At 39.3% G+C, this 16,463-nt stretch overlaps 1 protein-coding gene across 2 annotated transcripts in view; it reads left to right on the top strand.

Annotated features, from left to right (window-relative positions):
• LOC124619850 (probable phospholipid-transporting ATPase IIB) overlaps positions 1–16,463 on the top strand; it is a 194,053-nt gene that overhangs the window by 69,440 nt on the left and 108,150 nt on the right. For both annotated transcript variants that reach the window (XM_047146460.1, XM_047146461.1), the window contains one exon: positions 3,776–4,105. In XM_047146460.1, the coding sequence (XP_047002416.1) occupies positions 3,776–4,105 (330 nt within the window). The remainder of the gene's footprint in view (positions 1–3,775; positions 4,106–16,463) is intronic.

Here is a 16,463-nt window from a genome sequence, read left to right as displayed (position 1 = left end):
GTGCAGTTGAAACTGAGAAAACCGACTTTTGTACTGTTCTCAAACATTTTCATATGAAGGGTCGGACTGCTGCACCAATCAGATGGCCAGTGTAAAGGCCGAAACTGGTTATCATTTTTAAATAAATGATGATTTGCATACTTGACTGTTTCATTAAGTGATAAAATCAAAACAGAATTGTATGAAGTTCATGCAACCATGCACAATCATTGAAGACCATTTACTTTTGAATTAATGTATTTCAACATGGTCGGACAAGCCCTGAAGACTAAGTGCTTTGCAGCTTTCCAGTTGTGGTCACCACAAAGGAAACAATTGACAAAGTGCGTGATATGGTAATGCAAGACTGCTGAACAAAAATTTACAAGATTGTTGACACTGTAGGCATCACAATTGAGCGACCGTGTAATATCCTGCACAGCGAATTGGCTGTGAAGAAGCTGTGTGCGATGTGGGTGCTGCGACTGCCCACACTCGACCAAAAGCTCATCTGGCACAACATTTCAACACACTGTCGGGCTATATTTAATCACAATCTGCAAGACTTTTGTGCCTGTTTGTGAATATTGATGTAACCTGGATCCATTATTACACAGCAGAGTCAAAATGGCTGTCAAAACAATGGACAAAGGCTGGTGAAAGTGCACCAAATAAGGAAAAGACCATTTTGTCAGCTGGTAAGGAGGTGACAACTGTTTTTTTGGGATTCCCAAGGATTAATCCTCATAGATTACTTGAAAAAAGGCAGAACAATAACTGGACCCAATTATGCTTCATTGCTGGATCATTTGAAATTTGCATTGGCTGAAAAAAAGACCAACGTTGGAAGAAAAAAAAGCCCACTTTCATCTGGATAATGCACCATCCCACACATTTGCGATAGAAATGAAGAAAGTGCATGAATTGTGTTTTGAATTGGTTCCTCATCCATCCTATTCACTAGACTTAGTCCCAGTTAACTTCTCCTCATTGCCTAACTTGGAACTTTATCTTGCTGGGAAGAAATTTTCATCAGATGTGGAAGTGATAGTTGCAGTCAACTAGTATTTTACAGAGTTTGACAGACTATATTTTTCTGATGGTAGGAAAAAGCTAGAAGATTGCTGGACCAAGTCTGTATCCCTTAAAGGAGATGATTTCAAGAGGGAAAGTGAGTTTTTTATGAAACAAATTTTTTTCTTGTTTTATTACCAGGCTTATTAAACCACCGTCACACTGTTAGCCTTGGAAGCTTGAATGCTGAATAGTTGCCATTCATTTTCCAAAATGCTAAAAATACTGCATGCCCCATGGTAAAGCCCCCCCCTCCACAAACTACCGTATGAGTGCTCATGGTCGTGTTTATTATTGTTGGCTCCGTACTATGTGTGTGTCCATGTTTGTATATGTGCATACACAAGTTTGTTTCTTTTTTAATTTGATGTTCTATTTATTTTGTCTGCAGTTGGCACATAACAGTGAGTGACATTTTGTCATTGAAGGTGATTATAAAAGTAAATGAAAGCTATAGTGTGTGCAATTGGTAGGTAGCATACTACTGACAGGAAACAAATGCTTCATTTACTTAACACCTTTATCCAATATTAGGAATAATTGTCAATTTGATATCATTCCCTCCCCCTCTCCCATTGAAAAAATTCAAAAGTTTCATTACAGATAATCCTTAAAAGGTGATGAACAATCCTGTTTTCAACATTCAACAAATGTATTTACTAGTACATTATTTTTGCATCAAACATTATTAATTAATATTTACTAACCTTACTTGAATTATTAGATAAAAGTTCTGAAATGAATAAATTTGTTTAGATCTTGAGTTGTACGGAAGTAGTATGTAGCGTTACTGAACAATATTAAGGTCTGATAGGGGAGGTACCTCCCCCCATGAACCATGAACCTTGCCATTGGTGGGGAGGCTTGCGTGCCTCAACAATACAGATAGCCGTACCATAGGTGCAACCACAACGGAGGGGTATCTGTTGAGAGGCCAGACAAACGTGTGGTTCCTGAAGAGGGGCAGCAGCCTTTTCAGTAGTTGCGGGGGCAACAGTCTGGATGATTGACTGATCTGGCCTTGTAACACTAACCAAAACGGCCTTGCTGTTGTGGTACTGCGAACGGCTAAAAGCAAGGAGAAACTACAGCCGTAATATTTCCCGAGGGCATGCAGCTTTACTGTATGGTTAAATGATGATGGCATCCTCTTGGGTAAAATATTCCGGAGGTAAAATAGTCCCCCATTCGGAACTCCAGGTGGGGACTACAAGAGGACATCGTTATCACGAGAAAGAAAACTGGCATTCTACGGATTGGAGCGTGGAATCTCAGATCCCTTAATCGAGCAGGTAGGTTAGAAAATTTATAAAGGGAAATGGATAGGTTAAAGTTAGATATAGTGGGAATTAGTGAAGTTTGGTGGCAGGAGGAACAAGACTTTTGGTCAGGTGAATATTGGGTTATAAATACAAAATCAAATAGCGGTAATGCAGGAGTAGGTTTAGTAATGAATAAAAAAATAAGAGTATGAGTAAGCTACTATAAACAGCATAGTGAATGCATTATTGTGGCCAGATAGACATGAAGCCCATGCCTACTACAGTAGTACAAGTTTATATGCCAACTAGCTCTGCAGGTGATGAAGAAATTGAAGAAATGTATGATGAGATAAAAGAAATTATTCAGGTAGTGAAGGGAGATGAAAATTTAATAGTCATGGGTGACTGGAATCCGACAGTAGGAAAAGGGAGAGAAGGAAACATAGTAGGTGAATATGGATTTAAGAAATGAAAGAGAAAGCCGTCTGGTAGAATTTTGCACAGAGCATAACTTAATCACAGCTAACGCTTGGGTCAACAATCATAAAAGAAGGTTGTATACATGGAAGAATCCTGGAGACACTAAAAGGTATCAGATAGATTATATAATGGTAAGACAGAGATTTAGGAACCAGGTTTTAAATTGTAGGACATTTACAGGGGCAGATTGGGTGGGTAGATCACGTAACTAATGAGGAGGTATTGAATGGGATTGGGGAGAAGAGAAGTTTGTGGCACAACTTGACTAGAAGAAGGGATCGGTTGGTAGGACATGTCCTGGGGCATCAAGGGATCACAAATTTAGCATTGAGGTTAAAAATCGTAGAGGGAGACGAAGAGATGAATATACTAAACAGATTGAGAAGGATGTAGGTTGCAGTAGGTACTGCGAGATGAAGGAGCTTGCACAGGATAGATTAGCATGGAGAGCTGCATCAAACCAGGCTCAGGACTGAAGACCACAACAACAACAACAGGGGAGGTATAATTCTACCAAAGACAGTGTCCCTGCCCAGTTGGAAAATCATGTGATAGAATAAAACTTGTTTAGTTGAGAAAACATTTGATATGATTATGATTAAATGAGATTGTTGTTTATTACATGGTAGTCAGCTCATACACTTCATTGTTGACTTCATTGCTACAAAACATAGACTTGCCAAAGAGTATTTTCAGAGTTTTGTTTTGCTGGCTAATCAGGATGTGTTCTGTTTAATTGATTTTTATGTGCATTTATGTTCTTGTCTGTTACATATATCGAAGTAAGTTCATGTGTGTAACTTCATAGAAGAATGTGTTGACTATGTGTGTTATGCATAAATAAGATATGGACACTCATGACATCATTTAACACCCTGATTTGTACAACCACATGCAGTATGTATCTCTTTTGTGTATTTATATGATTCTTGACTTTCTTTATTAAACATTATATTATTTGTCACGTCCACCAATTTCAGGTGGCATCACACTTGAAAACAGCATATTCCCAGCATCAGCAGTCAGATGGCCCTTCTCCAACTCGTGAAGTGCTCCTAATGCCACTAGGTACATCTGGATCGGTTTCTGGAACAAAAGTGCGACGCTCGGAGGTGACTCGGGTGCAGGAAGCAGTCAAGGCTGTGGCACTCTGCCATAACGTGACACCTGTGTGGGAGGAAGAACCAGAAGCAGTAGCTGGTAGCTCACTGGAAAGCCCTGTGTCAGTTGAGAGTCAGACAGAAGCAGATCAGCATTATTGGCAGAAGAATCAGCAGAGTTGTGTGTACCAGGCCTCTAGCCCAGATGAGGTAAAGGGAAATGAACTATTGAAGCATCTTAAGTTGTAGTACACTGTGGCTCACAAACACAGTTGGAAGTTGCTCCTCATTGTATTTTATTAAGTTGTGGGGAGAAACAATTGTCCAGACTATTTCTATCTTTACAGAAATGTTACTTGGTGGAGACTATAAGGTTTCATGAGTGTAACTTGCCAAGAAAGCCTACTGTGCTTGATAATTCATATTTGACACAAGTTTCTGGTACTAGTGTTGTCTTATGGTGTATTCAGACGTGTAACAACTTAACTTCATTAGAGACTGTTAGCAAAGTATTGTATGTATATTGCATATTGAACACAAAAAAATATCTTAATAGGTGCATGGGATATCAATTTTGTACATACTTATTTTTAAAAGGAACTGAATTTTACATGAGATGTATGTTCTTCCAGTGGATCTTGTCCAGTAACAAATCAGGTATGCATGTCCTGAGCCAAGGGATTTCGAGCTTGAGGCTGGCAAAAACTGTATTCAGAACATTGCATATGCCCTCAGGTGTTTCAGTTTTCTTTGTAAGACATGATGGAGGAACATTGTGTGCCTGTTAAAGACTGGGGATCTTTACCTGTTTTGTGGACAGATACATACTGCTTTTCCGTTTTATTTACTAAAAGGAGAAGAAAGAAGATTAACTTCATAGTCATGAATGTGCTCAAGGGAAGCTCTAATTAGTGAGCAACTTCTGGGAAGTCTGTTGCCTCCCATTTAGACTTGCCATGCATACAGGGCTCTGTTTTGAGTTGATTCTTTCATTTACATAGATTCTCATTATACTAATGTTTTCAGACAATTCCTGCAGGTTAGGAGAGTAACACCATCTACTTAAAAACAAAAGGAAACAGCCTTTTTATGTGACACGTCAGAAGTAACTATAGTGTAATACAGAAAATAGAAAGTTTCTGAGAATAGTTTTCCTTGTTATCTAACGGGAAGCGCTACCACCTGTTTACATACATAAAGTTGTACAAAATATAGTAGGAATCATGAAATCAGCTGATTAGTTAATAGTCGGACAGTCCAAATGTGTAAGAATCAAGAAAGTTGGGAGAGTTTTTGTGTTTGGTAGGAGTGATAGACAGGCCATATGTAGAGCTGATTAACAGCTCTGAACCTTTTATTCAGACCCTTGTAAGTCAGTCTGATGTTTAAACTGAAGACAACAGTCAGAAAGCTAAAATATTTAATTCCACATACAAAAACAGAATATTACTGTACCACATTCAATTTGTCCATAGATCCACAGGTGAGTGATACTTAACACTTAGATAGGAACATCATTTTACAGTGCATTCTTGGGAATGTCTGCCTTGGAGGTGGATAGGGAGTTTTAATGTCTGCCTGCGAGGCAAATATCACCTTTTTCTGATGAATATTAAGCCATTGTTGAACACTGGGATATATCTGAAAATTTAAAATTGAATTAAATACATATTGAAACTCAAAGATTTTAATGTAATCAAACAAGGGAAAATCCAGGATGGAATGTAACAATACTAGAGAAGGAAAGTTGCTACTCACTATATAGCGGAGATGCTGAACCGTGATAGGCACAATAAAATGATTCACACACTCATAGCTTTCGGCCATTAAGGCCTTTGTCAGCAGTAGACACACACACACACACACACACACACACACACACACACACACACTCTCACGCAAGCACAACTTGCACACACATCTGCAGTCTCATAAAGCTGAAACTACACTCTCTGAGACTGCAGATGTGTGTTCAAGTTGTGCTTGTGTGTGTGTGTGTGTGTGTGTGTGTGTGTGTGTGTGTGCGTGCGTGCGCCCATCTGCTGCTGACAAAGGCCTTGATGGCCAAAAGCTATGAGTGTGTGAATCTTTTTATTGTGTCTATCGCGGCTCAGCATCTCCGCTATATAAAGATTTTAATTTTTTATTCAATTTCAGAAGGAAAATCCATCAGTCTCAAACAAAGTTTTGCCACTCATGTATAATGTTTTAGCTATACAGAAATAATGAACAGTTACTTGGATAGTTCTGAGATAAATTAACAGAGGAATTTGGAACACGTAGCGAACTTGAAGGGCCACATTCCACATTTGTAGTATCTGGCACATTATGATCATAATTGAGATTGCTCTTCTATTTTCAGCTTGTTCATGCTGATTTTAGTAATAATAGTTGCAGTCTCTTCATATAAAATATTCTCAACCAGTTCGTTTTCGGATATTTTGGCCTGTGTAGTGGCCTACCATTGACAGATTGCTTTCATCAGGAACATATAAATCGCTGTAGAGTCAGGGTCTTCAGAAAAATTCTCCTCCAGCATATGCATAATTCATCTGTTTCAGTTAGAGACATTTGCAGATATTTTTCCAGCCATTACACTTTAAACAAGCGGCATGAGTTAGGAACCAATAGATGCTAGGAATTCCTTGTTGACTGTAATTAATGAAGAGTTGTAAAAAGAGAACCTGCCTAACTTTATAAACTAGCAAATAACCAAGAAACAATAGCAAAATGAATGAGTCACAATAAATCAAATCAAAATTTATAGATCGTAAAGTACATGCCTAGATATAGAAAATATTTCAAACAAGTAATATTGTAATTTATAAAGAAAGAGAACCATGCTAAAAAGAACTGAAACTGCACTTAAATATAAGTAGTTTGGTAGCTGTGATTTTATTAACAAAGTTATTCACTCCAAATTCTTCTAAACAAACTCACTATAGCATAAATTAACCTTTATTGTAAAAAGGTAATTAGAAATGTCATGTAAAAGAACTTAAAGAAATAATTGGATTATCTGCCTGTGAGGCACAATAGTGCAAGTTCATGAACATCAGTCTGTGTGTGGGTGAATATTTGCTCTTACCTGAAACATCTGCCCATGAAGTGGTGTGGGTCTGGAATGGAAACAAGTTTTGTTCAATAAATTGGCATGACGATGCATAAGACCTTCACTGCAATATGACGAAATACCAAATGAGACTCTTGTAACTTGCTACAACCATAGGGCTATTTTCAGTGCCTGTAGAGGAAAAAATGTAAACCATATCTGTCTCTCTGATGGATGTTCCGTTCTAAGTGTTAAATAGAGGATACCAGTAATGAAAACCAATTAAGACTTACAGAAAATGAAGGCACTATACCCCAGTGGAATTTGTGTTGGATGTTATGCTTAATACACCATGAATCCTAGAAAATACATATATGCCTTATGTACAGGGTGCTCAGAAATAGACTGAAAAGCTTGCAAGGATGTTGATGGGTAGGATGTGCTGAGAAATAATGATGAAGAAAAAGTTTGGTATGTCATGCTGTTTACTAGTTAATTAGCATTGAAGTTAGCCAATTAGGCCATTGCACATGCAATTTCAAGTGACCCACCAGATGCAATTAGTATCAGTTGTTCTAATTGCATAAATCGGTTGTTCTAATTGCATAAATGATAGCACTCGAGACTGCTCAGCCTTTGGCTTGGTTTCGATCCTTCTTACCGCCCCATGTCCAATTTTTGTATTGCTATCTTGTTCACTTTTGGAAAGCAAACGAAGAATGTGTGGTGACACTGTCTCTGGCAGGCTGCTTGAATTTGCATGCACAACAGCTATCTTCACTGCTAATTAACGCAGAAACAGCACAGTATATATATTTATTTATTTATTTTATTTTTATTTATCCCCCCCCCCCCCCCCTCTCTCTCTCTCTCTCTCTCTCTCTCTCTCTCTCAACAGTTATTTCTCAGCACAACCTACGCTGCAACACCCTTATAAACTATTCATACTGATTCTGACCACCCTATATATACAGTGAAACCCTGCTTTTACACTTTTCAAATGAGTTGAAAAAAGTGGTGTAGAATGTGGGAAATAATGTCTTAAGCATCCCCTCTTGCATTTTTGCACATTGTTTGATATATGTACATAATAGTCAGCAAAATACTTGTCAGGGACTTGTTTATTATCTAATTATGGTTTATTATTCAGTAAAACCACTGATGTAACTAGAACTGGTAACTGTCTGGGAAGTTGAAACTTTTGACTTTATTTCGAACATCATAATTGATGTTATTGGAAAGCTTGCTGCTGTCATTCATTATGTAAATAATGAAACACTGCACCAGTTAACATATCTTTTCAACCTTAGCACGACACATTTTGAGAATTTATTGTCGTTGTCAAGTATAAATGTTTTGTGTGGTGTTTGCATATGTATTGTTCTGTGTTTCCTGTACTGTAATCATCTTTTTGAGGTTATCAGATACCGTGTCTTCTCAGTTACATAGAAAATGACACACAGGCAAACTATGACTCATTATTTTTGAAACATCGCAGAGAATACTTACGTAAATATTTACACTTGACAACGAGAATAAATTCTCGAAACACGTCTTGCTAAGCATGAAACAGATGTAATTGATGCTGTGTTAAAAACCAAAAACATTTGAGTGATGCAAAGTGATCAAAGCTAGCAAGCTTGCACTACAAGTGGCCAAACAACGAGCCACACTAAATATGGTTCGAATAACACAAAGGTGCCAAGATGATGATAAAAATCACGAAGCTGCACATGCACAGTAGAGACTGTTTGGAATTAGTGGTGACTGGTCATGATGCCTTTATTATTCAAACAAAGCTATTTTTGATTGTTCAGCCTTTTACCAGTTCAGATCTGCTGAGTAGAAGGTCCTGGTGTCAACAGACATTACCACTAATGTTCGTAAACATTGGGTGACAGCCATCGTCATTTAAATCAGCTACATCAGTTCTTTTCTCCATGAAAATTCGTTCATAAAGCATAAGTCACAGGAAAATTATAAAAATGTGAACTCAAAATCAGGTGTAAGTTAACATTGTGAACATAGGAAATTTGATGGGACCAGCCCCCCCCCCCCCCCCCCCCCCCCCCCCCCCACACACACACACACACACACACACACACACACACATTACAAAACAATACCAACAAGCTTTGACGGGTTGTAGAAGTCAAATTGAGGATAAAATTGTCTGGAAATTTCATCCAACAACGCTACTGAATGTCGAAGTTATAGGGGCTGGCGGCTGCCACTAAGCCACCTATTCGGCAGCAAACATGACCTTGTATGTTTACTGATCATGGGCAGAGCATCTCACAGTAGTGTTTGTTATTCAGAGATTGAACTGATTGCCACATTGTCAGTGGAGAAGATGGAGCTAGCTGCTGCGTAGACAAGCCTTGTCTCCTATGAATGTGATGCTCTGTTGCCTCTGTGATGGTTTGGGGCACAGGTTTCCATCTGCAGTTTATTTTTCTCCTGGTACCCTGTAAAATCTCCAATGTTTTTGGTGCACAGCAGACGAATAAAGTGTGTATGGAAACGTGTGAAAACAATCATCCTTCGAGGCAGCAGGGCATCGCATTTACAGGAAATACAGCCTGTCTATGCAGGAGCCAGCTTCATCTTCTCAAACGGTGATGATGGCAGTCAGTTGCAATCGCTGAATAACATGACATTACTGGTGTAATGAGTGAATGCTCCCTTTAAATATTGATAATTACATAACACCCATAACAAAGAGAAAGAACTCAGGTTATTATGGAAATGATGAACTTTTGGAGTCCAAAAAATTGTTTAAAAATTTAGGGATAACACTTCAAAGTGATATGAAAAGAATGAATATGTAAAATCAGTTGTTGAAAAGAGGAATGAAGTGTTAGATTGTTGGGGGTGGGGGGCAACTTCTGAGAAAGTGTATTGCAACTACACACTGATGCATGTATGACAAATTCTCAATTACTTCTCTATTGTTTCGATTCTTGTCAAGTATGCATAACTGCAGATATCAAACAAATGCAGAGATATGCTGTTGGGATCTTAACTGACTAGTGTAGTCCATACAGTAGTCTAACCGAGAAGCTCAATAGCTGGTGGATCCTGTTCTGCTGCCTCCAGAGGCATCTTGTATAGGGCTTGTGAGAGTAAGAGAGATTAGAGAACATTCTCTCACCCCACACACAAGTGGAACAGAACAGAAAGTCACTAATAGTAAAAGGTCACTAATATTCACTATCTCAAACACAAATGATGTGTTATTGAAATTGTGTTCGCAACATACAAACTTCCCCAAGTGTATAGATGAAATGAAAATACACGTAATGAAGTTCTCAAAGTAAATACAGTATTTTAAACACAGAAAAACCATTATTTTTTCTCACAACAGCTACAGCCAACCGTTCCAACTGATGCTGCCATGAATTTGTATAGCTGAAAGTGCACTTACCAGTGATAGTCCTTTAGAAAAATGTGTTGACTACAGATAAGAGTATTCCATATCATAGTTCATAGTTCAAGCACAACTGGTCAACTGAAAGGAGTCAACTATATTGTTTGCAGTTACAAAATCACCAGAATCTGCACTGAAGGAAATATAAGTAAAAAAGCTCCTCAATCACCTACCTTGTTAACTGTTTCCTTGTCTTAATGAAAATGTGAAAGTATTGTTCCATGTTTCCCCTCCTCATCATTGACATTCAAGTAGAAGCTGTAACACTGTTCTGTGATTCAGAATTCCTATTACAGGCTTCTAGGGATTATAGAGAAGACTTAGTAGGTGAAGTTTTGATAAGGAACCTATGTTCGGAAATGTTCCATTGGCAAGTAAAATCAGTTTGAGGATTGGATCACTTTCATACCTCACACTTTATTGTAAATACATGCTAGAGACAGAGAGACTGATCTGTGTGCTGCAGGAGCACATGACGGAGCAGTGTTTCAAGTACTTGTCTTCAGGTTCTCTTCTACATGATGAAGAACATCCTCTTCAAAGTAAAGAGTGCAGTGCATCTGTGGAGCACTACAGTTAACCCTCCTAGTTGTGAACATACAAATTTCTCGCAGCTGTTGTTGTAGTCAGAGGAAGCGGTTATATGCTGTCATAACTACAACAGGGCCTGATGAAGGCATCCTGTTATCAGCTTTTGTACATACTGTGAAGTGGAAGATTTGAAAATGTTTTCCAAATGGTACCTTTCCGAACATGGGTTCCTTATCAAAATTCCAACTATCAGGCCTCATGTACAACCCTTAGAAACCTGTAATAGGAATTTTGAATCACCCTGTATAATGAGAGTAAATTGATTTACCAGCCAACAAAATTAAACTTTCCAAAATCTCATTTTAGAAATTTCCTCATTATTTATAATCTGTTGTTGTTGTTGTGGTCTTCAGTCAAGAGACTGGTTTGATGCAGATCTCCATGCTACTCTATCCCGTGCAAGCTTTTTCATCTCCAATTACCTACTGCAACCTTCTGAATCTGCTTAGTGCATTAATCTCTTGGTCTCCCTCAAAGATTTTATATCTTCTCCATGGATTTTAATTCCTACTCAGAGTTTTTCTATTGTTTCCTTTACCGCTTGCTCAGTATACAGATAGAATAACATTGGGGATAGGCTACAACCCTGTCTCACTCCCTTCCGAACCACTGTTTCCCTTTCATGGCCCTAGACGCTTATGACTGCCATCCGGTTTCTGTACAAATTGTAAATAGCCTTTCGACCCAGTATTTCACCCCTGCCACCTTCAGAATTTGAAAGAGAGTATTCCCGTCAACATTTTCAAAAGCTTTCTCTAAGCCTACAAATGCTAGAAACATAGGTTTGTCTTTTTTTTTTTTTTAAATCTATCTTCTAAGATAAGTCGTAGGGTCAGTATTGCCTCATGTGTTCCACCATTTCCAGGGAATCCAAACTGATCTTCCCCGAGGTCGGCTTCTATCAGTTTTTACATTTATCTGTAAAGAATTCGTGTTAGTAGCTGTGACTTATTAAACTGATAGTTTGGTAATTTTCATGCGTGTCAGCACTTGCCTTCTTTGAAATTGGAATTATTATATTCTGCTTGAAGTCTGAAGGTATTTTGCTTGTCTCATACATCTTGCTCACCAAATGGAAGAGTTTTGTCATGGCTGGCTCTCTCAAGGCTATCAGTAGCTCTAATGGAATGTTGTCTACTCCCAGGGCCATGTTTCAACTTAGGTCTTCCAGTGCTCTGTCAGATTCTTCATGCAGTATCATATCTCCCATTACATCTTCACCTACATCCTCTTCCATTTCAACAATATTGCCCTCAAGTGCATTGCCCTTGTATAGGCCCTTTATATACTCCTTCCACCTTTCTGATTTCCCTTCCTTGCTTAGCTCTGGTTTTCCATCTGAGTTCTTGATATTCATAGAAGTGGTTCTCTTTTCTCCAAAGGTCTCTTTAATTTTCCTGTAGGCTGTATCTATCTTATACCTAATGATATATTCCTCTACATCCTTACATTTGTCCTCTAGCCATTTGGCACTGCCTGTCGATCTCATTTTTGAGACGTTGGTACTCTTTTTTGCCTGTTTCTTGTCTTGCATTTTTGTATTTTCTCCTTTCGTTAATTAAATTTAGTATCTCTTCTGTGACTAAGGATTTGTACTAGCCCTTGCCTTTCTACCTACTTGATCACCTTCAATATTTCATCTCTCAAAGATACCCATTCTTCTTTGTCTGAAATTCTCTACAAGCTCTGGTTCTTTCAGTTTATCCAGGTCCCATCTTCTTAAATTCCCACCTTTTTGCAGTTTTCTTCAGTTTTAATCTACAGTTCATAACCAACAGATTGTGGTCAGAGTCCACATCTGCCCCTGGAAAAGTCTTACAATTTAAAACCTGGTTCCTAAATCTCTGTCTTACCATTATGTGATCTATCTGAAACCTTCCAGTGTCTCCAGGCCTCTTCCACATACATAACCTGCTTTCATGATTCTTAAACCAAGTGTTAGCTGTGATTAAGTTGTGCTCTGTGCAAAATTCTACCAGGCGGCTTCCTCTTTCATTCCTTACCCCCATTCCATACTCACCTACCACTTTTCCTTCTCTCCTTTTTCCTACTATCAAATTCCAGTCCCCCATGACTATTAAATGTTCATTTCCCTTCACTGTCTGAATAATTTCTTTTGTCTCATCATACCTTTCTTCAATCTCTTTGTCATCTGTGGAGCTAGTTGGTTTATAATCTTGTACTACTGTGGTAGGCATGGGCTTCGTGTCTATCTTGGCTACAATAATGCATTCACTATGCTGTTCATATCAGCTTACCCGTAATCCTATTTTTTTATTCATTATTTAACTTACTCCTGCATTACCACTATTTGATTTTGTATTTACAACGCCGTATTCACCTGACCAGAAGTCTTGTTTCTCCTGCCACTGAACTTCACAAATTCCCACTATATCTAACTTTAACTTATCCATTTCCAATTTTTTTTTTTTCCAAACCTACCTGCCCAGCTAAGGGATCTGACATTCCCTTCTCTGATCTGTAGAATGCCAGTTTTCTTTCTCCTGATAACGACGTCCTTGTGTGTAGTCCCCACTCGTAGATCCAAATTGGGGACTATTTTATATCCGGAATATTTTACCCAAGAGGACGCCATCATCATTTAATCACACAGTAAAGCTCCATGCTCTCGGGAAAAATTACGGCTGCAGTTTCCCCTTGCTTTCAGTTGTTTGCAGTACCATTATAGCAAACCTGTTTTGGTTAATGTTACAAAGCCAGATCAGTCAATCATCCAGACTGTTGCCCCTCTAACTACTGAAAAGGCTGCTGCCCTTCTTCAGGAACCACACATTTGTCTGACCTCTCAACAGATACCCCTCAATTGTGGTTGCACCTGCTGTACAGCTGTCTCTATCGCTGAGGTACGCAGGCCTCCCCACCAACGGCAAAGTCCATAAATCATGGAGGGGGTAGGGGAGAATTTATAATCTATGATGACTTCAATGCACACAGTATGCTCTGCCTCTATATATACAGGGACCAATTTTAGAGACCTGCATTCAATAAGCAGAACTGTATCTTTTGAACACAGGGCAGATTGTGGACTTCAACACTTTTCTAAGGCCGTGTTCTGCCTTAGATTTTACTATAAGCTTTCCTCCATTATAGGTTTTGTTGATACATCATGATATGCAGACACATGCCACTCTGAATAGTACCTAATAGGAAACTTCCAGAATAGGTGCTCTGCAATTTTGCCACTAAATACACAGTTTTATGTAATATTGTGAATTCCAGATGTGGTTCTTTGAGTATCAATAATATCAGTGGCACAGTATCCTTCAAATAAAGATATATGGGCTGATGTAAAGCAAGTCTACTGATGAGCAACTCAACAATCAAAGTGGTTTGAGATTTATACAAGTGTCATTCAATAATTGGATACATAGTTCCACAGCAAAAACATTTTATTAAATCAGTACAATTTTTTGTGAACTTCTCCACTGAGCCCCTTAAACTTTTATGCTCTTAGATTGAATTTTCTCATTTTCAGAAAGAGAGAGAGTGATCTATTTTACATGGTAAAAGAACTTTCTAAAGCTAAGATCGCATAAATGTATGTTTATTCACAACAACCGGTTTCGACAGACTTTGCTGTCATTTCCAGGTCTTCAAACTTTTTGTTATAAAACACGTTTGTTGTGAGATGGAACTTGCACCAAGTTTCCATGTTAGTGGATAAAATGTAGCACATCATACAAAGATTTGTGAGTAATAAAATGTTTACAGTCCCAAAGCACCTTGCGTACAAGACCATGTTAGCATATATAGTACTCACACATGGTTGTTGCATCCGAAAAATCACCATGTACAATAAAATGCACACTGTTCACACAACTAGTGCCTCACATGGTAAACTCACCTGCTACACAACTGGCAGGTCGGAAAGGACAGGAGGAGTACTCCTGTGAAGATTTTTTACACTCCTGCAGCCAACAAACGTCTGAATTGCCTCTGCCAACCACAAAGGCTCCAAGAAATCAAACAAGGACAGATGGTCTTCTCCTGCACTGACTCGGAGATGCTCTTCAGTGGTGTCACCATGTGATACCCTCACCTGGCTGACCTCAATGTCACCAGTGTGCACCGCCAACTGTTTTCCTGCCCTGGACTCCGCAGACCGACCGAGGGAGAATGCCGACACCCTTCTAGATCTTGCTGGATCCTCCACTAACATGCCAACTTGGTGCAAGTTCCATCTCTCAACAAACATGTTTTATAACAAAAATTTTGAAGACCTCAAAACGACAGTGAAGTCTATCGAAACCGGTTGTTGAAAATAAACATATATTTATGCGATCTTAGCTTTAGAAAGTTCTTTTACCATGTAAAATAGATCACTCTCTCTCATTTCTGAAAGGAAGAGAGTCTTTGAAGGCTGGCACTTGGCAGCCACCGAGGGGACACCCCTTTCCTCATCGTGAGTCTCTTCCAATGGAATGTTCACAGCTTTCGATCCAACAATGAGGAATTATGGCTGCTCTGGGAATCACAGCATCCACTTGTTCTCTGCCTCCAGGAAACAAAATTGTGTTGTCAAGACCACTTTGACCTGTCACATTTCTTTCTGGTCCGCTTTGACCTTCCCCTCCCAGGACAGCATTCAATCTCTTGGGGGGAGTCATGCTGTTCATCCGGGATGACATTCATAGTTACACCATATCACTGAACACCTGGCTGCAAGCTGTTGTAGTCCGCATTTTTATTCCTCACTTCACCTTTTCCATTTGTACCGTTCACGTCCCTCTGTCATTCTGTCACCAGGGCAGACTTCCTCCAACTTTCTGGGCAACTCCCTCACCTCTTTTTGCTGCTCAGTGGCTTTAATGTGCACCATTCCCTTTGGCGCTCTCCCAGAACCGGTCAGAGGTGCCCTCTTGGCTGACCTTTGCAATCATCTCAACCTCATCTGCCTTAGCAAGGAGTACCCACATTCCTTTCAGACTCCATGCACACCTGTTCTCATCTGGACCTCTCATTCTGCCCTACCCAGCTTGCCTGTTGTCTTTAGTGGCCCATTCTCTCTCACTTATAATCGTGTGACCATTTCCCATGTGCTATCCAATTGCTGACTCCTACCCAACCTAAGTGCAAACCCAAATTGCAGCCTTCTAAGACCAACTGGAGGCTTTATTTCTCCCTGGCAACCTTCAACAAACAACATTTCCCCAGTTGTGACGACCAGATAGTATACATTACCAACGGTATCCTTACCTCCGCAGAATGTTCAACTTTATTTACCACACTGTGTCCCGGTCCATTGGTGGAGTGAGGTGTGCTGCGACACGGTTAACATGTGGAGAAGTGCTCTCCGTGTTTTTTAACCGTCATTCTATGGCGCCAAACTATATTGATTATAAACAGTTGCGTGCACAGTGTCCTCGCATTCTTTGGGATAGCAAAAAAGATAGCTATTTTTCATTCACTGGTTCTTTTAACAGTTCCACTCCCTCTTTGGTCATGTGGGCCAACCTTCAAGAGCTCTCTGGGAC

This window comes from Schistocerca americana, chromosome 6 (assembly GCF_021461395.2).
Source record: "Schistocerca americana isolate TAMUIC-IGC-003095 chromosome 6, iqSchAmer2.1, whole genome shotgun sequence".
NCBI classification, from domain to species: Eukaryota; Metazoa; Arthropoda; class Insecta; order Orthoptera; family Acrididae; genus Schistocerca; species Schistocerca americana.
This window is presented reverse-complemented; position numbering and strand designations above follow the sequence as displayed.